This window comes from Neoarius graeffei, chromosome 7 (assembly GCF_027579695.1).
Source record: "Neoarius graeffei isolate fNeoGra1 chromosome 7, fNeoGra1.pri, whole genome shotgun sequence".
Taxonomy (NCBI): domain Eukaryota; kingdom Metazoa; phylum Chordata; class Actinopteri; order Siluriformes; family Ariidae; genus Neoarius; species Neoarius graeffei.
Window position 1 is genome coordinate 47,157,069 of NC_083575.1, and position 23,029 is coordinate 47,180,097.

A 23,029-nucleotide genomic window follows, 5' to 3' on the forward strand; every position below is an offset into this window, starting at 1 on the left:
TCTTTAAAAGTGGTTGCTGCTGTTCGGAAACAGTGACAGTTAAGGCTTGATTTGCTGGCTTCAGTAAACACTGATCACTAAGCGCTTTTTTTATATTTTATTTGGTACCGTATTCTGTGCCTGAAGTACAGTCGGCCAAAAAAGTTGTATTCGAGTGTATCAAGATCATTGTATTTGTTGATATGTCTTGGAATGCTTCTTGTTTGAAAGGCTTTTGTTTGTAGGTCAAAGAAGAGAGAGAGAATTAAAAGGGGAAAGGAAACTAGATTATGCACATGCTTTCACTTAATGTTCAAAGTAAACTGACAATCTTATGTTCCTTATCTCATTCCTTATCTTATGTTCCCTTTCACATCGACTTTAATGCTTCTACGGAGTGTGTTTGGTATTTATGTTTCTATTATTATTATTATTATTATATTTTGATGATAGCAAGCAAAACCAACCATTTTTCTTTCTTTTTCAGAGATGTGAGAGATCAAATGGTCCTTATGTCGTTAGTCACAACTGAGCCTCTAGCAGTGTAATGGTTCTGCTTGATTTATCTCCAAAGAAGTCAAAACACACATAGATCTTCATGCACATCTTTGTTGTTGGATTTAGTCACTGATAAATGACCCAATGCAAAATAAATGCCCTGTGTATGGATATGAATTATTCACTTTGATAGAGCCTTAAATTTGTATATTGTGTTAAGAGCAGTGGAGGTATGATTCGGTTATCTCTTATTTCGCTGATGATGGAAAATGCGAGGTTGGCGGCTTCCTCTGGGCAATAGTAAACTTTATTTCTACCTCAGCCATCAAGTGCAGGCCTCACACATAAATAAGCTTTATGTAAATCTGTCAACACCTAGTCTGTGCAGGGGCTCCTGTGTAGATATTGGCCTGTCTCGAAGTTTATGACAAAGTTTAAAATCATTCATTAAACTGACCCAACGGTAAATCCACTTCCAGCAAAACGGCCCCTGCTCTTCTATTTGGTTTGTAGATGCGATCATGAGTCCATTTTTAACTTAATTAATTGGCCGTTTCTGTTGACAAGAAATTTATGCCGTAATAATTTGCTGGAAATAGATGCAGAGCATTGGAAATGAGATATCCATCATAGGCTTGTGTTCCAGCAGCTGCAGCACAGCTAATATGAAAGTATTTCAGCCACTGACAACCCGGCTGTTTGTGCAGTCAAGATTATATATACCCACGATCCATTGCCTGCCTGAGAGGCGCTCATGGAGGTCTATGATAACAAAGAGTTTGTGATTTATGGCTTGCTGCGAAAGCAGAACTTGATGAGATTAAACAATTTCATAGCACAAGTGTTTCTCGGACCCCCTGATTTGTAGTTGTGAGCCGATAGTAAATCAAGTTTATATATCTGAAAGCCTGCTCAGCAAAGGAGTGCAATTACTGTTTAAGACAGCTACTTTTTATTTAATTTTTATCTGGGGTTTGTCTCCTTTATTCTCGTGCCTGTCAGCGAGGCGCTCACCTTCATAAGTCCTTCTCCTCGGGAGGGGAGGATGCTGGGAGGAGCGGCCCGACTGCTATCTCTCCCTTCCAGCCTGTTACACTGCACAAACCCAAGCAGTACACCCACTGGAGCCTCTCTCCATCTCTCCCCCCTATTGTTTGTCCTGTTGTCTGGTATGAGTAAGAACAGTATGGTGAGTGTGGTATTACTCACCCTCATAAAAAGTGACAGTCCGTAATCCTATGGCTCGGTGCAATTTCCAATAACTGCAAGTTGGCGGGTAATTTGTAAGTATCTGGAAACAGTCAGAACTCTTCAGTTGTTTTTTTTTTTTTACTTTGTACTCATGAATTTGCCCTTTATAAATGTTGTGTGATCAGTTTGTGCGTCTGTTTATCCATCTCTATGATACCAGAAGAAAAATAAGACTCTTAAACAGTGTTTTAGCTGGAGTTGTCACATCCTTTAACGTAAATCACAGTAATATTAAAAACACAATATTGATTATATACAAGTGAGCTTCCCAAGTCTGTGTGCACTGATTGCATTCATTCTTTTTTTTGTCGGACAAAACAACAGAGATCAGGTTAGTCACTAAACCATGTGTGTGTGTGTGTGTCTCTGTGAGTGTGTGTATGATTACACACGCCTGCTCATGTCCCATATCTCTCCTGAACACATCAGGACTCAGATTTTATTATTCAGATCTCATTTTTTCCCCCTGTACAAAGTTAGGTTCAATCCTGCCTATGATCTCTGATGAAAAAAATAATAATAAATCAAAATAAAAAGGAATCATGCACTTCACAGATGCACACTGAGAGCTAAGCACCGCTAAGTAGTCGTCACATTTCACTCGGGTGAAGAGCTAATTTCCTTTAAGTTCACATGTCGCTTTCTGTGACTCTGCTTTGTGAGTCCTCTTCAAATGTCTCCAAGTATCTAATTGCACAGGAAACATCCGAGACAACACGGTGTGACAGTCCTTCTCAGAGAATCTTCAATTATTTATCGTCCTGCATACTTTAACATAATTTAAAAAAAAAACATTTCTGATGTTAGATGCAGCTCCTAATAGGAACAGGAAGATCCACAATGTGTCACATTTTGAAAGAGTGTGGATTAAATACAGAGAAAAGAGAAAGGACAGGATTTGGGGGATTTACTGTAGCTTGATGTCAAGGTGATAAAGAATTAGTTCTTACATATTTTTAACGGTTAAAAGTAGATGGCCTTTCGATTTCATAAAACTGGTGAAATTTCTTTCCCTCTGAAGTTTGGTCAGTGCGATATACGTTTATTTCTGTAACATCTAAAAAAAAAAAAATCCAGGCCATTCTGTGGCTGGGAAGTTATTTAATTTGAGGGAATTCCTGAGCAAATAATGTGCATGAAATCGCTCGCTTTGCGCAGTCAAGCAGACAGAGGAAGTCCGTGTACGCATGCGCAGGTTTACCTTTCAGCGGCGTCTTCTTCTTCTTTTGGGTTTTACGGCAGCTGGCATCCAGTGTTGCATTACTGCCATCTACAGGTTTACCTTTGACTGTGCACTGACAGTTACATCATTCTGTCACTAAACGAACAGCTGATCACACCAAGGTGCTCGCTGACCGCTGATATTTATTAGTTTGGTCCTGCGTTTCCTTTCCTTTCCTTCGCAACATAACGTCTTTTCTTCTCGCTTTCCATTACTGTAGTCAGCCTTTCACGTTTTAAGAAAGAAAAGAAAGAAAGAAAGAAAGAAAGAAAGAAAGAAAGAAAGAAAGAAAGCACAACTTTATTCATCACACATTGTGAAATTTCCTCTCTGCATTTAACCCATCTGAAGCAGTGAACACACATATGTGTGCACACACATGAGCAATGAGCACACACACGTACCCAGAGCAGTGGGCAGCCATGCTAACAGCGCCCAGGGAGCAGTTGGGAGTTAGGGGCCTCGCTCAAGGGCACCTCAGCCCAAGGCCGTCCCATATTAACCTAACCTGCATGTCTTTGGATTGTGGGGGAAACTGGAGCACCCGGAGAAAACCCACGCAGACACGGGGAGAACATGCAAACTCCACACAGAAAAGCCCTCGCCGGCTGCTGGGTTCGAATCCGCTGGGTTCGAACTCAGAACCTTCTTGCTGTGAGGCGATCATTTTATTTGCGTTCTCCATTTTTCTGTCCTGTTTCAAATTTGTATCCCACAATGCCTTGCATGAACGGGGAAAGCCCACTACGTGATGCATGACATAGTCTCTTGGATTGCGTCACAGTGAAGCAAGTAATAATAGCAGAGAATTTAGGGCCATGTGGCCATAACTTCATTAATTGTTCTATTTTTAAAAAACTAATAAAATTGGAACTCTGTGATTCAAATTCAGTAGCTTTCGGTCCACTAAACAAAAATAATTGGGTGTCAGGGAAAATTCTTTTCATGACCTACATTTGAAAAATCTGAAAGTCAGTCTACCTTTAAGAATTTGGGAACTGAGTCAGTATTCAGCAGTATACTAAATGCACTCTTGGCTAGCTTGATGTAGATGTAATTTGTTCTCTGTCAATCATCTGCAGCCGAACTCTTAGTTTAGTTCAATGACATGTTAGTCTGTGTGCAGTGTATATCTGATATAGACAAGCTTAATGTACCTTGAAGTTCTGCTGGCACTTTAGCCCTTAAGGAAGACTGCTATCTTGTGTATATCAGTGATCCACATGAACACAGGAGTGGTGAATATGTAGCAGTGTTGCTCAGAGCTAAAACTTAACCAAATGACAAATCAAGCCTGGCCAAAAGCAAACCTTCCAGCTTTCCTTAAAGAATTTTGTGTGAAAGCTCCCCATAACTATCTGATATTGTTTATGATGATGCTCTGAGTAATTATTAATATATAAATGAAAAAGAGCATTAATCTTGACTTGAATTGAATGAACTGGAAACCCCCTAAAGCCTGTGTTATTTTTATCCGTTTATTATTACACCTATGCAGGCAGTGGTTAAACGACCACGGTCGACTTTTAGAAGGTAATAAAAGGTCAGCTGGCTCTTTAAAATTCAACCCCTAAAAAGCGAGTTAAGTGTAGTGCTTGTTGATATGGACGATTAACTTCCTGTTGTGCCTAACCTTTGCTTGTCTAACACTGAAGCGGCTCTGGTAAGCGTCAGAACCAGCCTTCAGGCAAAAACAGTTTCGCTTGTGATCACTGATCATATGATCCATTTGCTTTGCACAAACTCATTGAAGCAGAACTGGTAAATCATTAAATTCTCACTCGCTGCCAGTCACACAGTAATGCCACCATGGCATATTGAAAGGGCGGACGCCATTACATTTAGTCATTAGCTAAGAAAATAGAAATTGTGCCTTTTTTTAACAGTTGATACAGTACACACCTTAGCTTAAAGCACATTACTGAATCGTATCTGAGATATAGATATCAAACTGGAAATAGTGCCCTGGCGTAGTGAAGTAAGTGCTGCAGTGCTGTGGAGAAACTCTTCTCTCCTCCCAGCATGAGCTTAACACCACTCACTTTCCATCTTCTCATCAAGTCCTACTTTTTGGTCAAGTTTGTTGTTTTAACTCTAGTAAGCTTTGAAATAAATAATAAAATGCAAATTGCGCTTTCAGGGAAATGATTGAATATTAGTCCAGATATGAGTCTGGTTGAATGAATTTTGCTCAGAGTCACACGTAGATTCAGGTCAGTGTACAAATGAAGGCGAAATTTATTGAAAATAGATGTCAAAATAACATTTCGCTGTTGACTCAAATGCTCATAAGTTTGCTTTTCTCTCATCTTCAGATCATCAGAGAACTCTGCAAGTGTTACCAGAAAGACGGGGAAAGTTTTGCGCCCACAGAAATTTTTTTATTTTTTTTGATAAAGACCCAAAGAGAAAACATATCAAAAGGCATTTTTCTACATGTCTTTTGCAAGCACAAAAAGCCGAAATGGTGTCAAGAGAAAACAAAGCAGAAAGATTGTTTCTTCTAACAATTGCTTTAAGCTACAAATTCTCCTTGAATCCCCAGCCTCCCCTTACTGTCGAGTTTCCACTCTTTCTCGCTTTCTCCTTTGCCCCCCTCCCTTCTTCTTTTTCTCGCTCTCTTGCTTTCCCACTCTGCCTCTTAAAGGGAAACCAGGCCCTTCTGTAGGGCCTGATAGGTTGTAGTCTGATGCTTAGCAACAACATTCCTACGCCTTAAGTAGCAGTAAGCCCCTGGCTGAACTCTTTGAAGTGGCTGTCAGGCCACATTTATTTCGTTTTAGCACTTTGTCTACTTGTCCAGATGTATAAGGAGATAAAAAGTACTGGTGTTTACACTGATCTCTGCTCCTTCCTCCTTCCCCTTCTCTCTCTCTCTCTCTCTCTCTCTCTTAATGTGTGTGTGCGTGTGCGTGTGATTAGATTGTAGCCCTGATCAGTCTTGTGAGGATAAGTTGAGCTAAAATCACTGAGGATGTTAGACTCTGTTCAGAGAAGCCGAGTGCTCAAGGGGGGAGTCTCTCTAGCTTTGGGGCTTGCTGTTTACACACACAAAAAAAATGCTCCCTGGGGGGGGAGAAAAAAACCCCACTTCCTTTTCACCTTCTCGTTCTGAAGTAGATCTGTTTTGGAGATGATAATCAGGAACCGCTCAGGATTTAGCAGCGTTTACTGTGTTTGTGTTGGGCAAAAGACCAAAGGAGGGAGAAAGTGTGAGCATGATGTATAATCCAGCGACAGAGTCATATTTCACTGTGACATTTTCAGCAAGGAGTCCTGCCTCTGATAGCAAAGCCCCCAGTGGGATGAAGGGTGCTGTGGCTTTCTCTGTTAATGCCATTATTTGTGATTCCTTCTTTCCCCAGCTTGTAAATTTCGACTGCATTATCATAAACTGCCGTGATTACTCAGTGTATAAAGACAATAATGATGTGAGCAGGCAGCATATGCCTACAGCCTGGAGAGCCAACGCTCGCTACCATGAGTGGCCATGGAGATGTTTATATACTTTACACTGCAGCGCCCCCATCTGGCCATTACATGTACAGCCACACGCAGCTGTGCTGTTATGTTGTCTTAGTGTGTGTGTGTGTGTGTGTCCTTTATAAAAGGAGAAGAATATTTGACAGTTTTAACCATGTGAAACATTTGACTGGTCCCCATGAGGAAAATTGCTTTTTTTTTAAACAAAAACTGCAGCTTTTTATTTAAAAGAAAAAACAAACAAAAACTAAAAGAGGCAGACTTTAGTTACTGAGGTTAAGATTAGCGTTAGCTGCATTAACAAATGTGTAAATGGAAATACAGTAAGAAAAATGTGTTTGAATGGGATTTGCCAGTGTAAACAAACAGCGTAATCAGGTGTAATACCTATACTACTGTAAAACTATTTAATAGTTACTCCATGAAATCGAGTCATATATGAGCCAATAGCTGATGAGGCACGTAGCGCCGAGTTGGCCATAAGCCATGTACGAGAGATTGAGTGGAATAACTGTTTTATTTGATCCACATTCACTGGATTTTGAGAAACAGAGCATTTTTATTTTTTGCAAATTGGATAAATAAAAACTTTATACAAAACATTCAACAAAATAATTTTTGCTTAGAATGTAAACTAACCGGCAAAATGACAGTAGCAATTTGCGAAAAATGCAAAAATAATTATTCTTTAAAAAAAAGATGCGTTCTTACCATCAAATACTTTTATTCCATATTTTGCTACTTTTTTTGTTTGGTTTTTGGGTTTTGTTTTTGAGTAGAGTTTTTATTTCCTCTTCAGTTGGTTTAGCAACACGTTCCGCCATTTTGTTTTTCTCTACTCACGGTATATGAGCTGATAGCTTAGTAGTAGAGTAGCTAATCAGAGCGCACGATTGCTCATATCCAGTGAATGTGGATAGAATAAAACTTTATATTATATGCTCGTGAGAAACATAATCAGTTCAGCCTTTTAATTTTCAGCATATACATCTGTTTCTGTTGGCGTTTCAGTGGGATTACCTTCTGTGTTCCTATGATGCACAGATAGATCAGAGACATTTTTGTCTGCACCATTTTTGTGTGTGTTCTGTGATGGAGAGTCGCTCAGACAGAGAGATGAGTGAAAGAGTATACACGTTACAGCCCCATATCTGCTTTAGAAGCCATTTTTATCCACAGTCCATCAGGATCAAGCTCCCTGTGATAGTGTTTATTCTCATGGTGATTCTCGTTTCATGTTTCCCTTTGGGATCAGCTCATATATTTCCTCAGTGTATCTTTCACGAGCACATTATCTTAATTCATGTCATTATCAGCCATTATTAAATGACCAGTCCAAACATAAAAGTTGTAACTAGTGAGAGTTAGTGAAAAGCTGATGCATATCTTTTAAAAGCAAATAAACATAAACGGCTCTGTGAACGCTAAAGCCCTTAAACTGCCTGTGTGTTCTCTAAGCCGGAGGAATGAATGAATTCCTGGTGCCTGGAGCAACCCCTCGGCTTGTGATTATGTTTGTGTAAAATCTTAAGGGTACTGATCAAAGCACAGCTCTTGTCCGCCTGCTCTTTAAGAAGCTCTGAAAAAAGGGGCCTGATAACAGCTGGCATTCAAATTGAGTTTTCCTTTAACTTTGTTACGCAGGGATTCCCATTATGAGCCAGGCCTCTTTTCTCATCGTGAGGATGCCTCATTGAATAAAGAGAAAGAGAGGAGGAGATGGGGAGGGGAGGAAGTGGGAAGGATGGCTCTGATTAATCTTCTTCAAGGGTGTGGGTGTGTGATCAGTGGACTTGGCCAGCGTTTGGATGGGTGGGGGGAGCTTTGCGCTGACGGGCGGATCTCTGATGTTGACAGCGGGTGACTTTTGCGCACGGCATGTGATTGACATGCCTGGCCGCTGGGGTGAGGAGGGGGTGCACTGTGTCCAATGGGGCAGAGCCAGACCCTGCCTGTGGGTGGTGGTGTTAATAATGTGGCAACTGGGAAGATTAATTGTAGACAAGCAGCAGGATTACGAGGGGCTTTATGGTGGGGAGAGGGCAGTTTGGTGAGGAAGGCCTCTGATCTGTCAGGCCCAGAGGAAATTAGTCAGGGCAGACTGACGTTCCCTCTCCGAGTGCTGCTTTAGGATATTAAAGCCAAATGGCAGGAGGAGATTGAAACTGGTAACAAGGAAAGTGCTGACATGCTCGAAAGCCATGGCTACTTCACACCATCTGACTTACAGAGGTGTGGTGATAATTAATGGCAGAATGCACGAAGTGATGATGCTTAAATGTAAGCCTAATGATTAGGACGAGCATGCATGGATAATTATCTTTTATATGTTTTTTTCTTCCATGTCATTTATCAATGTATTTCTAACCGAATATGATTTTTCATCAAAAACAATTGTGTTTACAAGCAAAAAAGCTATTCATTTATTCAACAACATTTCCCAAGATATATTAACAGCAGCTGGTACAGTAAAGGGAAAAATCTGTGCTGAGCCCTCTGTAGAGTAAATTTGTCGTGTTGTCCTATGATTAAGTACCTTCTGAATTGTTTTGTGCAAGAGTTTAGGTTGTTGATTGCCTTACTCATAGTGCTCACAGGCTAACGAGGGCTTTTTAGTGACTAATACTGCATGGAAGACAAGAAATAGTGGACCACATTTGTTTAGCGAGGACATCCTAAAGGATGACACTGTTTTCAGGAGGTAGTAGTGTCCTGCCACCTGTTGGCTTGTCAGCACACAGCAATGTGTGTTGGTCATGAGGGAGTTAGAGAGTAAGCGACACACTGACCCCAGGCTGACCTGCAGCATCCTCCTTGACTGAGTACTAGTGCGGGCTTTTCCCTCATCCTCTCTGAAACAAGACGGAAAGAGATAATCAAAGGCAGGGTCCCTATTCACCTCCTCTCTCCCCTCCTCTCATGCCAGATAATGAAAGCTGTCCAGCACACTGATAAAAGCAGGAGTGCTGCTCCCAACATTACCTTTCCACCACACTCTGAAAATTTATGGCACTTGTGCAATCAGTCATGGCAATGAAGCTTTTCTCCCTTACCCCACCCCATGATTTATATTTTCTGTGTCTCGTTCTCTTTGTCTTGTTCTCTTTGTGACGCTCTCTCTCTCTCCCTCACTCCCTCACTCTCTGTCTGCCTTTCATGCCATCAGTCTGGATGAATTGCTCCTGATTGGTGATGACAAATGAGTACTTTTCATTTAGGACTCAATTAGGATCAATGCATTCACAACTCAGAAATCAATAATGTACGTTCCTCCTGTCTATCCAACCTAATAAATCCACTCAGATTGCAATGCAAAACAGCACAGGTGCTCTATTGAGGACTCCATCAACACAATGAGTTCATGCTTACTCTATTTGTTTTCTAGGATCTCAGTGATCGCAGATCAGACACCATTTCTATGCCTTATACTCCTCTACCAAGATCCAAAGATGCAAAAAACCCCAAAGGTAAGTTATATGTTGCCTGCAGAGGTAAACAAAAAAATTGTAGGTATTATTCAAATTATTCAACGAAAGAGCTCAGATCAGTGATTTAATTGAATAGTTACACACAAATGTTTCAGCTTTAAGCCTTCATTAGCGTGTAGCCATTTCAAGTCATGTTTCCGTTTTGAAGACTACAAAGCATCACATGACACAATAACTTCTTACTTAAAAGATTCCAGAACACCATGTGACACACTCAACAACGCTACAGCAGTCAATTCTGAAAAGATTTAGAATTTAAAGTAATACAAAGACATTGGACACATCTCATCTCATCTCATCTCATCTCATCATCTCTAGCCGCTTTATCCTGTTCTACAGGGTCGCGGGCAAGCTGGAGCCTATCCCAGCTGACTACGGGCGAAGGCGGGGTACACCCTGGACAAGTATTGGACACATCAACAGTTAAAATTTAACATAAGAAATATGGTCATTCTTAAAAAATCTGGACAATAACATTGATAACACAGGCACGTCCTGTCACTGGGTGTACACACGGTCTGTCTTACCACAGTTTATTCTTTTATGTTGGAAAAATGACAACATCAAACAAACAGTGATTGCGTATCAAATGTAAAAGTCATGTTCATACATATCCTCTGCACTGATCTCATTTCGACTCTGTATTACTGCACTGGCAGCTTTAGAGATGACGATCCATGATGCACTGTGTACTCATGCGTAGTACATAGTAGTGCTTATTATTTTATTATAACATGTAAAATTGAGGCGGCACGGTGGTGTAGTGGTTAGCGCTGTCGCCTCACAGCAAGAAGGTCCGGGTTCGAGCCCCGTGGCCGGCGAGGGCCTTTCTGTGCGGAGTTTGCATGTTCTCCCCGTGTCCGCGTGGGTTTCCTCCGGGTGCTCCGGTTTCTCCCACAGTCCAAAGACATGCAGGTTAGGTTAACTGGTGACTCTAAATTGACCGTAGGTGTGAATGTGAGTGTGAATGGTTGTCTGTGTCTATGTGTCAGCCCTGTGATGACCTGGCGACTTGTCCAGGGTGTACCCCGCCTTTCGCCCGTAGTCAGCTGGGATAGGCTCCAGCTTGCCTGCGACCCTGTAGAACAGGATAAAGCGGCTACAGATAATGAGATGAGATGAGATGAGATGTAAAATTGAGTCAGGATAATGATCACAACTGAATACATAACACTATTTCATGCACCGGGGCGGCATGGTGGTGTAGTGGTCAGCACTGTCGCCTCACAGCAAGAAGGTTCTGGGTTCGAGCCCAGTGGCTGACGAGGGCCTTTCTGTGTGGAGTTTGCATGTTCTCCCCGTGTCCGCGTGGGTTTCCTCCGGGTGCTCCGGTTTCCCCCACAGTCCAAAGACATGCAGGTTAGGTTAACTGGTGACTCTAAATTGACCGTAGGTGTGAATGTGAGTGTGAATGGTTGTCTGTGTCTATGTGTCAGCCCTGCGATGACCTGGCGACTTGTCCAGGGTGTACCCCGCCTTTCGCCCGTAGTCAGCTGGGATAGGCTCCAGCTTGCCTGCGACCCTGCACAGGATAAGCGGTTATGGATAATGGATGGATATTTCATGCACCGACGAGAGCAAGTATCAGAACAATTACATTACACAGCAGTTAACAGATTTATGTCCTTAGTTTTTGCAATATTCCTGTATGACCCCCAAAAGTTTCAGTAATGCGCAAAGCACTTTAATATATTTTTTAAGAAGGTTACCAGCAACATGGCTTTGTTCCATCCACACACAGTAATGATTTCACAAGCTACGAATGTATAAATTATATGATTTATAAGCACATGATGTATTTGGAAATAGAAATTTGGCAGCATGAAAGATTTTTAATAATAATACCAAAGTTTCAGTAAATTATTCAAACTCTTACAAGTACTCCTATTTATTTACTTATTTATCTATTTATCTATTCATCCATCCATTATCTGTAGCCCCTTATCCTGTGTAGGGTTGCAGGCAAGCTGGAGCCTATCCCAGCTGACTATGGGCGAGAGGTGGGGTACACCCTGGACAAGTCGCCAGGTCATCACAGGGCTGGCACATAGACACAGACAACCATTCACACTCACATTCACACCTACGGTCAATTTAGAGTCACCAGTTAACCTAACCTGCATGTCTTTGGACTGTGGGGGAAACCAGAGCACCCGGAGGAAACCCACATGGACACGGGGAGAACATGCAAACTCCACACAGAAAGGCCCCCGTCAGCTGCTGGGCTCGAACCCAGAACCTTCATGCTGTGAGGCGACAGCACTAACCACTACACCACCGTGCCGCCCTTATTTATTTATTTATTTATAAAAAATTAAAAAAAGCTGATATATTAATTTTAATCTGGGGTTCTATACCTAAATACAGAATATTGTGAATGCTTATAGTTTTGTTTATACTCTGTCCTGTCTAATTTATTAATGGATGAGTTTGATGCTGTGTATACTGAGCATGGAGTTGAAACAAAGGCATGTATTATATCTCATATGATAATGAATGCTTTCTGGTTTGGATTTTTTAAAAAAGAAATAAATGATACTATAAACCAGTTGCAGGATATTACATCCATTCAGTGGTTTTGTATCATTTTATAATAGTCAGAAACGTTTTCTCCGTGAACAGACTACAGACTAACAGATTATTCTCAGCTGCTGGTAAATTTCCCAAGCCTCTGGTGAAGCTGGATCACTGTTGGTTATGAGACTGGGTCTCTGCAGGAGAGCTGCTTTTGGCATGCTGAACTTCAGGAGAGGAAAAAAAAATTATGCAGGAAACATTCATCATGTTCTTTTGTCCGTGCAATGCAGAGTACTGTGTTTTCACAGCGCAGCCATGGTGCTGCCACTTGTGCTTTCATGTGAGGTCAACGAAGAGCCTCTCCACCCCTCACCAAGGACAGATCTATTTCACAAAGGCTGACCCTCACCTCTCAAGTGATGTAGAGGAAAACCCAGTGCTTTGTCAAAATCATGTTGCTTGAGAATAGTCCATTAAAAGGTGAGCAGAGCTGACACATGAAATATTTTTTCTCCCTCTTAGATTTCGCTGCGCTGACACTCTCCATTCGTTATTTTTACGATACTGTACTGCAGTGTTAGATAACACAAGCCCTCATCTTTGTCCTTCGCCTCCTTTTATTCTTTCCCCGTTATCACACCATTTTTATTTATCTTGACTTATTGCCTATTCTATTTGCTTAATGCATCAAGTCGAACACAGTAACTCTTTATTTGAACTTTGGCTGTGCCTTGGAGAAAACAAAAAAGGTTTAATAGAAAAGACCTGACACTAAAAGATGCAGTTCACCTCCAGCATGTGTCAGGAGGAAGCAAGTTATTTGTATGCATTGGCAATAACTCATTGTGAACCATCACATGATGCAATTATGCAGTTATTTATCGGGTCCATCTGTATAGGACAGAATGGTAATAGTGCCCATGCTTTGCCCAAAGGTTTGTTGCCAGTCCTGTCAGGCCCGCTGTATGTTAGATGCTGCATTGCAGTGGCCGGCAGAATTAGCGGCATGTGTGACAGCAGGCTGTCTTGAACAGAAAGCCTTTCTGCTGTTTCTCAATATTGCTACAATTAATGTCACCTGTGCTGAGGCCCCAAGAGCCAAGGTGCCACGGGTAATCAGGACAGGCACGAGTTCTTCTTGAGACGGCAGAGAGGGGACGGGCTGTGTGCCTGCCGTGCTGACACACAGTGTAAAGGACTAGAGAAAGTCTTGGCTTTTGGGAAATGAGACCCTTGTCTCTTGTGTTGGGCTTGAATTGGGGAGTGGACACACAGTGAGTAGACAGGAGAGGCTCAGAGGGGGAAGAGGAGGGTGGAGGAGAGCGAGGCAGAGGGGCCATGAGGCAGGCTAGGTGTGACAGAGAGGATGGCAGGGCTTGGAGTCCAGCAGCATGGCCACAGGAAGCAGCACTGCTGTCAGCTCTAACCAGCTTTAAACTAACCTATAGACCAAGATTCTTCTCCAGAGTCATCTCCTAATACCTAATACAGCTTAAAGACTGAGCGCCACAGCAACAGCCAGCACAGTACCTATAGAGCAGTACAACGTAATACTGAGTACAGTGGTGCTTGAAAGTTTGTGAACCCTTTAGAATTTTCTATATTTCTGCATAAATATGGCCTAAAACAACATCAGATTTTCACACAAGTCCTAAAAGTAGATCAAGAGAACCCAGCTAAACAAATGAGACAAAAATATTATACTTGGTCATTTATTTATTGAGGAAAATGATCCAATATTACATATCTGTGAATGGCAAAAGTATGTGAACCTCTAGGATTAGCAGTTAATTTGAAGGTGCAATTAGAGTCATGTGTTTTCAATCAATGGGATGACAATCAGGTGTGAGTGGGTACCCTGTTTTATTGAAAGAACAGGGATCTATCAAAGTCTGATCTTCACAACACATGTTTGTGGAAGTGTTTCATGGCACGAACAAAGGAGATTTCTGAGGACCTCTGAAAAAGCGTTGTTGATGCTCATCAGGCTGGAAAAGGTTACAAAACCATCTCTAAAGAGTTTGGACTCCACCACTCCACAGTCAGACAGATTGTGTACAAATGGAGGAAATTCAAGATCATTGTTACCCTCCCCAGGAGTGGTCGACCAACAAAGATCACTCCAAGAGCAAGGCGTGTAATAGTCGGCGAGGTCACAAAGGACCCCAGGGTAACTTCTAAGCAACTGAAGGCCTCTCTCACATTGGCTAATGTTAATGTTCATGAGTCCACCATCAGGAGAACACTGAGCAACAATGATGTGCATGCCAGGGTTGCAAGGAGAAAGCCACTGCTCTCCAAAAAGAACATTGCTGCTTGTCTGCAGGTTGCTAAAGATCACGTGGACAAGCCAGAAGGCTATTGGAGAAATGTTTTGTGGATGGATGAGACCAAAATAGAACTTTTTGGTTTAAATGAGAAGCATTATGTTTGGAGAAAGGAAAACACTGCATTCCAGCATAAGAACCTTATCCCATCTGTGAAACATGGTGGTGGTAGTATCATGGTTTGGGCCTGTTTTGCTGCATCTGAGCCAGGACGGCTTGCCATCATTGATGGAACAATGAATTCTGAATTATACCAGCAAATTCTAAAGGAAAATGTCAGGACATCTGTCCATGAACTGAATCTCAAGAGAAGATGGGTCATGCAGCAAGACAACAACCCTAAGCACGCAAGTTGTTCTACCGAAGAATAAAGTTAATGTTTTGGAATGGCCAAATCAAAGTCCTGACCTTAATCCAATCGAAATGTTGTGGAAGGACCTGAAGCAAGCAGTTCATGTGAGGAAACCCACCAACATCCCAGAGTTGAAGCTGTTCTGTACGGAGGAATGGGCTAAAATCCCTCCAAGCCGGTGTGCAGGACTGATCAACAGTTACCGGAAACGTTTAATTGCAGTTATTGCTGCACAAGGGGGTCACACCAGATACTGAAAGCAGAGGTTCACATACTTTTGCCACTCATAGATATGTAATATTGGATAATTTTCCTCAATAAATAAATGACCAAGTATGATATTTTTGTCTCATTTGTTTAACTGGGTTCTTTTTACCTACTTTTAGGACTTGTGTGAAAATCTGATGATGTTTTAGGTCATATTTTTGCATAAATACAGAAAATTCTAAAGGGTTCACAAACTTTCAAGCACCACTGACAGTACATTTTAACCATATAGTGAAATATAGGGTTATAAACGTAAAAATAGTTACAAAAGTTAAAATAGATTATACATTTCGAAAGATACGTTAAAAATAGTAGCAGTTAAAATGGATTGTGTAACTATTATGATCTTTCATAAATATCACTAGAAACTACCAAATTCCCCAACATACATTTTGACATCTGAAAGTAACAAATGCTACTCCAGAACTCGTATCATACCTCATGAACATTTATTTTCTCCTTAGTGAGTAAACCAGTGAAAATTCACAGGAGAAGGAAACTGTACTCCTGCATATATCAGCTGAAGTGCATTTAAATTTTGTTATTGTAGACCATGTGCAGCTGTAATGGATGTCTGTATTTTAAATGGCACACAACTGTTCTTCAAATCCCTCCAGACAGGAGGCTTTCACTAAAAGAATATCTGAACAGAAGACACCCCAGGGACGCTGTACTTTTTTTTTTTCTACCTGCAGTTTGCTTTCATTATGGCACAGCTTACTTTCCGTCCCTGAAATGGAACTATGTGTGAAGAATAAACTGTTTTGCAGTTTCAGCACAACAAATAAACAAACATCTGGGACCGTTCAAAGCACTCCATTAGAACATTCCATTTTTTTTGCCAAAAAAGTGAAAATGATGACAAATGGGCTGTCGTAGAGGCTGGGAGAGGCCAGATGACGGAGCTGTGGGTGCTAAGCACTGACTTTTAAAGCTCAGCAGGGTGGGGGGGAGATTTACACCTGCTGCTAGTCCCCCATCCTCCATTAACTTACATCTGGCAACTGTGCGTCACTCATTTACCCAGGCCTGGATCTGCTGCTAGTGAGCTACAATGTTCTGTTTGACACACTGTCTCAGAGACACAAATGCGACACTAGAACCTTTGCGGAATTGAAATAGATCTGCTTGGGGTGGGTGATATAATATTTTTATAACAACCTGATGGATATGTATTGGCCCTGAGCTTTATCACACAACTACGTCTTAACTATAGTCTCCCCCTGCTTGTGTAATATGTGTGCATTTATATTTTATGACAAGACTTTTGAGTTCTGAATTCGGATTGGTTCGAAGGTCTTGAATAATTTGCTTGAACAGAAGCTCTGACAGAAATTCAGGCTGCAATTCAAATCACAGGTTTATTGTAATGTACTTGTTCTATTCGTTCGTTGTTTCTGTAGCAACAGCTCTTACACACAGAGTTGTATGGTGGACGCTCTACATAATCTTAGGCTCACAAAATCAAATTAAAAAAAATATAGGAATAGGTTTATTTAACGTTTACGGAAGAAGTATCGAGTGTCAGTGCTTTGTAATATTTAGCGAGTTTTAAAGCATATTCCTTCAAGAGGGAGCAAAAAATAGAGGCTGGTGAGGGGATGACAGTTTATAGCTGCTATAACATAAGTGATAATGAGAACTAACTTTTTTCAGTTATAGCATGTGACATTTATTGTTTAACTGTCATTTATTACTAAATTTAAAAAATTTTAATCATTGACAAATGGCTGTGATAGAAGAGCAATAAAACACAACCATCTTTTTTTAAAGTAGAGTGATCAGACTGGTGGTGTAGTGGTTAGCACTGTCGCCTCACAGCAAGAAGGTTCTGGGTTCGAGCCCAGCGGCACCGAGGGCCTTTCTGTGTGGAGTTTGCATGTTCTCCCCGTGTCTGCGTGGGTTTCCTCCAGGTGCTCCGGTTCCCCCCACAGTCCAAAGACATGCAGGTTAGGCTAATTGGTGGCTCTAAATTGACCATAGGTGTGAATATGAGTGTGAATGGTTGTTTGTCTCTATGTGTCAGCCCTGTGATGACCTGGCGACTTGTTCAGGGTGTACTCTGACTTTCACCCATAGTCAGCTGGGATAGGCTCCAGCTTGCCTGCGACCATGAACAGGGATAAGCGGCTACAGATAATGGATGGATAGATCAGACTGCCATAACAGAAAGCCTTGCACTTTAAGTTAAGTATGATTTTGTGTGTGTTGGTACATTCTTATTCATTATTATATATATATATATATATATATATATATATATATATATATATATATGCACTCACTAATGCTTTTAATGGGGATTGCAATTTCTAATTTGGCTTTATTTGAGTGGGCAGAAGCAAAGACTTCTAATTTTGTTCCAAATAGTATCTCTCTTTTTTACCTAATTATTAAAAACTGGATATCAAGCCTTTTTATTCTAATGTGGTACAGATTATGGCTTTGGACAACATAAACATGTTTATTGGTGGTTGCGGCTTCTTGTGTACTAGAAGTAGACTAATAAAACGGGAACTAAGTACTGCTTAAGAATGACAGAGTGATAGCTTACAGTCAGCAGGAACTTTGTTAATGAGGTACTCAACTTCTCTGTTAAAGAACCCAGTAGAGATTATTGTGCTACGTGCTGTTTTCTGCTTGCATGATGTTTTAAAGCGGTTGCTCCCATATGTGGCACACCAAGGTCCTATTTCCAGTCAGTCCTACTGAATCACTTTGTCGTTTGTATCATATGAAACAACCATTCCTGCCTGTATTTACAGAGTCTCTTATGGGGTTTTACTCCTGATTTCTGGTTTGGATTGCACTCTGGCAGTTAGCCTGCATGCTAGACTAGTTGGGCGGAACTGCACTGTGTCTGAATGAGCAACTCGACTGTCAAGGGACAGGGCATGTCTCAAAAAGTCAGGCTTTAAATTCGAACTTCTAATCACTTCATTGTGAGGGTAAATGTGCTGCTTTAGATTTATTTAGACTTACAGTATCAGTCAAAAGTTTGTACACACCTTCTAGTTCAGTGGTGTTTCTTTATTTTTATGAATTAAAAGACACTTCAGGTCTTAAAGTAGTGATGGATGTCATTTCTCTTTATTTAGTTGAGTGGTTCTTGACATAATATGGATTACTACGGTTGTGGAATAGGTATATTTACTGTATTTTTATTATTTACTGTTTGATCTCAAAAGCATTAAGAAGGCAAGAAATTGCATTAATTAACTTTTGACGAGGCACCTGTTAATTGAAAAGCATTCCAGGTGACTACCTCATGAAACATGGGTTTTTTTAGCACTTTTTTTGTTTACCACATAATTCCATAATGTTCCATATGTTATTTAATAGTTTTGGTCTCTTCAGTATTGTTCTATAATGTAGAAAAGTCAAAATACAGAAAAACCTATGAATGAGTAGGGGTGTCCAAACTTTTGACTGGCACTATATGTTTCTTGGTTGTTGCTTTTTTAATCAAGTAAAATCACCCTGTTGAAGTCATTTAACTTAATTATGCCATTCTGAGATTACTGGCAAGTTACTGAAAATGTGAACTAATTTGCCTTTCGGTGCTACAGTACTGTTATTCCAGCTTACACTGATGTGGAGTAAAGCGGGATTTATAAGATATTTTACTCATGCCTGAAATAAATGTAACATTTATGTTAGTTTCCTTGTAGGCCCTGTGATTCTGCTGAGACATATGTTTTCAGTTTTATTATATAACTTTCTGTGTGTAGGAGAGGTGTTGGGCGAACACCTTGCTCTGTGTCCGTTCAGATCCAGAGGTGTGTTCCAGTTTGGACACTGATGAGGTGTTTAGGATACTTTTCTAATGACTTCAGGGTGTTTTTGTGCCCATTAAAGTCTTTGTGTGAAACATACCTATAGTTTTAACTGTACAAAAATAATGAGTGCCCATAAAAAAAGAAACAGCCATCACGCTAGTTTATATGGACTTGCAGATTTACACATTGTGTCTCCTCAGATGCTGTGCCAAAAAATAATGGTTGGAAAGTTGCGTGTGTAGAAAAAAATGCCCAGACTATGTCATTTGATGTAGTGCGCAGACATCTGTTTTAGATATCCTCAGTGTTCTGCATGTCTGATTAATTATTTGCATATAAAAAAAGATTTGAACCAATCTGTGGGAGACACTTGCTATAAGTCAAGTCATGACAGGCTTGTAGGATTGTGTAGTACGTGCCAGTGGACTGGTTTTGGCCTTCATTTTTGTGTTGACAGCTTTTGTTTTCTCTCTTGTATTAAGATGATATGATGATATGATTTGTGTTGAGGGGGCCTGGTGGGCCTCCTCGGATTCCTCTAGCACAGGAGCATGAATATCCATTAGTCAAGAGATGGAGATTAATGGCAGGAATGGAGGAAGCCAAGCTCGTCTGGCCATTCTTCACCACATATATGAAAGATGGAGGAGAAAAAAACAAAAGAGAAAGGAAGACAGGGAGACATGGGATCGGATTATTTGGTCACCGAATCTGCAGCATTCCTCTCTCAACCTATTCACAGCGCAGATTAAAACAGCAGGGCTGACTTAAGTACTTCCTGCAAGCCTCAACTGCTGAACTCTACTTTGAGATGGATTCCCTTTCCACACTGTCATTACTCTGACAGAATGGCACTGCATTTACTGAATAATTCTGTTTGTGTGGGGTTTTTTGAGGATGTGTTATTGACACATTTCTCTCTCTCTTTTGTGTGCTGCTGTTTGATGTAGTAGAATGAGTCTCTGAGAGACTTTAAGAACTTTTATCAAGTGAAAGGTGGCAGTGATAAGACAGCCTGCAGTTTATTTCTTTCTTTATTTTTTCTTTTCTCTTTTTTTTTTTGCATTATTTATTTTCTGTGCCATCATTTGAATATGGAAGATATTGTACCTTGATGGACCAGGTTAATAAGGCATGTTGAAGTCAGATTAGAGATGAACTAAATACACATTGGGAATGTAATGCTGTACATAACATGGCTGAATGGCTTGATTGACGTTTAATCTTCTTCCCGGATGAATCATTTAATAGAGTACCTGAGACATAAGACTTGAAGGAAATGTTCATACCTATATTTCTTCCTCTCTTTTGATGAACAGACTAATATATTTGCACTCATCATTTATTCATCTAACAGAACTGTCTGAAATGGTTTATATATCATGAGCATTTGGGAAGAATGACAGAGCAGAGCTGGCTGGACTACTTCATGATCTATTAACACAAGCAGCATACATGTGCATGTTAAGCGATACCTCATGCAAGACTAAGAATGTGTCAGCATGATGGACAGGGACATGAGGTCTTGCCAATCTGCCCAGCCCTGTTCCAGTAACATAGTCATGTTACCTGGGACTTTGGTCTGCTTCCCGGTATTTCTGGCCTGTCACGGCAGACTGACAGAGAATATATCATGCAAATGGAAACCCCATGCTCATTTTCTAATCAGCTCAGAAAGTGATTGCTAATGCAGTCAAAGCATTATTCATATTGCTGAGTGATTTGTGACGTGCGCACTGGATATCTGAGATGCAGGCTAGAATTTCATGTGTGCGTTTAGTCATGCCAGGAGTTTAGCGCAGGTTAGTGTGGTTTTCATAGTTTCAAAACTCAAGGCTTTATCATTGTAATTTATGAGGAAACAGGCAAGCCAGATGGTTTGGATATTTTTACAGCAGGATCGATGCTGGCTCCTCAACTTTCTCCTCCTTTTGTGGGTTGATATGGATGAGTCTGCTCATGTCAAGGGGTTCTTCAGTTCTCTGAGATGCTAAGACACAGTCCTGGCAGATGTTGAGCAACTTGTCATTCTGAAGGCGAAACTGATCCGTTCACAATGAACCCTGATTGCATTATAATGATCATGTGACGGAGCCAGTGGAAATGTTTATTAAGATAAATTCCCCTCACTGGAAGAGAAAAAACATGCCAAATCGTTGTAATTCAGAATCATGGAAGATACACGCTGGAAGTATTTATGATTCATACATGGGAAAGGTTTTCCTTTCACCGTTTGTTTGTGTAGATGTGATTCAAGCCACAATTAAATTACAAATGACAGCAATTAATTTTGTGACAAGCCCCATCATTCTATTTTATTTGTGTACAATGTGTGTATTTGGCTTATTAATCATCTAAACCAGATGAAAAGATGCTCTGAGAAACCCTCCCTGCTTGCTGCCCAGTGGACCGTTTTGGATTTATGCTCCTCACATGGGCCAGAAGCATCTGTGTTTCCATTGTGTTGGACTTATTAGACTGACACGACAAATTAATTTTTTAACATTTCATGAATAATTGTTGGCATAATGTAAACAGTATAACCATGATTTAACAAGAACAGGAGGACATCTCAGTCTATTGTTGTCCAAATCCATAAGTGACACATCAGCCTCATCGATCATGTGATCTCCTCCCCACTGCTCTACATCTATTCCCACATAATCTGTGGACTGAAGCCATTGTAGTGGAAGAGACAAAGCTCATCTGTCAATTATAGCAAGCTCCATTGAACTGTTGTCTAAACTGTTTTCTTGCTCACCGATGAATCCACTGATTTATTGTCACTACCTCTACATTGCTGTACAATCACAACACACTGATGTTTGAACATGCACTATAGCATGAGGGTGAACGTAGCTCAAATTAATGACCTGGCACATCATTTATTCAATTCAGGCACAAGGAAATGGATGTTTAGCATTCACTGTCACACACTATAAAAGAAGGTGCAATATCTCTGTACAGGGTTCAAGGCTCAGAATGGCAAGGATTTAACCTTTAAAATGAAGGAAAGGATGCTGGCTAATTTTAAACTATAAGTGCTTTCATTTATAGTCATATTTACTGAAGTTGGTCACACTTTTCCAATGCTAGCCATTGTTTTTTCTGATAATTACATTTTTGAAGCAGTTATCACATTAAACTTTTTAACCCTCTGTGGTACGGTGTTACCTTCAGGCAACATTACAAACATTTTTTTACCCAGTGCGATCATAATGCATACCATAGATGGTTAAAAACCTATATTAACTAACTAATCTCCAACTAATCTGTAAGAAAGACTTGTTTTAATCATAGAAAGCAGGTTTTCTCATCATTTATATGTACCTGGACACATTCTTTTGCCATCATAATTTGATTATGGGATCATGTCTGAATTGGTGTCTTGCTGTTGAGTTGGCTGAGTGATAGAAGTCAGATATTGCAGTTAATTCCAGATTGCAAACATTCGAATAAGTGCTACTATCCACATTACGCCAGGAAATCATGCCTATTTGCTTTAGCTTGTGGTTTCGACGTTCAGCTTCCACTCACCTAAGCAGCAAAGATGACAGTATCAAACTTGACCGCTGTCTCTTTCCAGCTTAAGGATTTTTCCACCCCACAACGTCCCCTCTTTAATAGTCTGTTGTTGAAAGGATGAATGAAAAAATGTGGCAGAAATTGCTAACTTTCATGCTGGATTACTTCAAAAGGGGATTTTTGTGCTGTACCGGTACAGTTTCCATTCCTTATTCTCTTCATTTAATTATACGATGAATGCACCAAAGTTATTGACTATAATTTTTCACAGGGATGCGGTCGTGAAGCAATAACAGCTTTCTCTTTTTTTTTAATGGATGCATTTATATGTGGCCGTTTTC

The 23,029-nt window shown here is 40.6% G+C and overlaps 1 protein-coding gene across 3 annotated transcripts in view; it reads left to right on the top strand.

Annotated features, from left to right (window-relative positions):
* Positions 1–23,029, top strand: part of lrmda (leucine rich melanocyte differentiation associated) — a 477,170-nt gene that overhangs the window by 406,337 nt on the left and 47,804 nt on the right. For all 3 annotated transcript variants that reach the window (XM_060925799.1, XM_060925800.1, XM_060925798.1), the window contains one exon: positions 9,819–9,900. In XM_060925799.1, the coding sequence (XP_060781782.1) occupies positions 9,819–9,900 (82 nt within the window). The remainder of the gene's footprint in view (positions 1–9,818; positions 9,901–23,029) is intronic.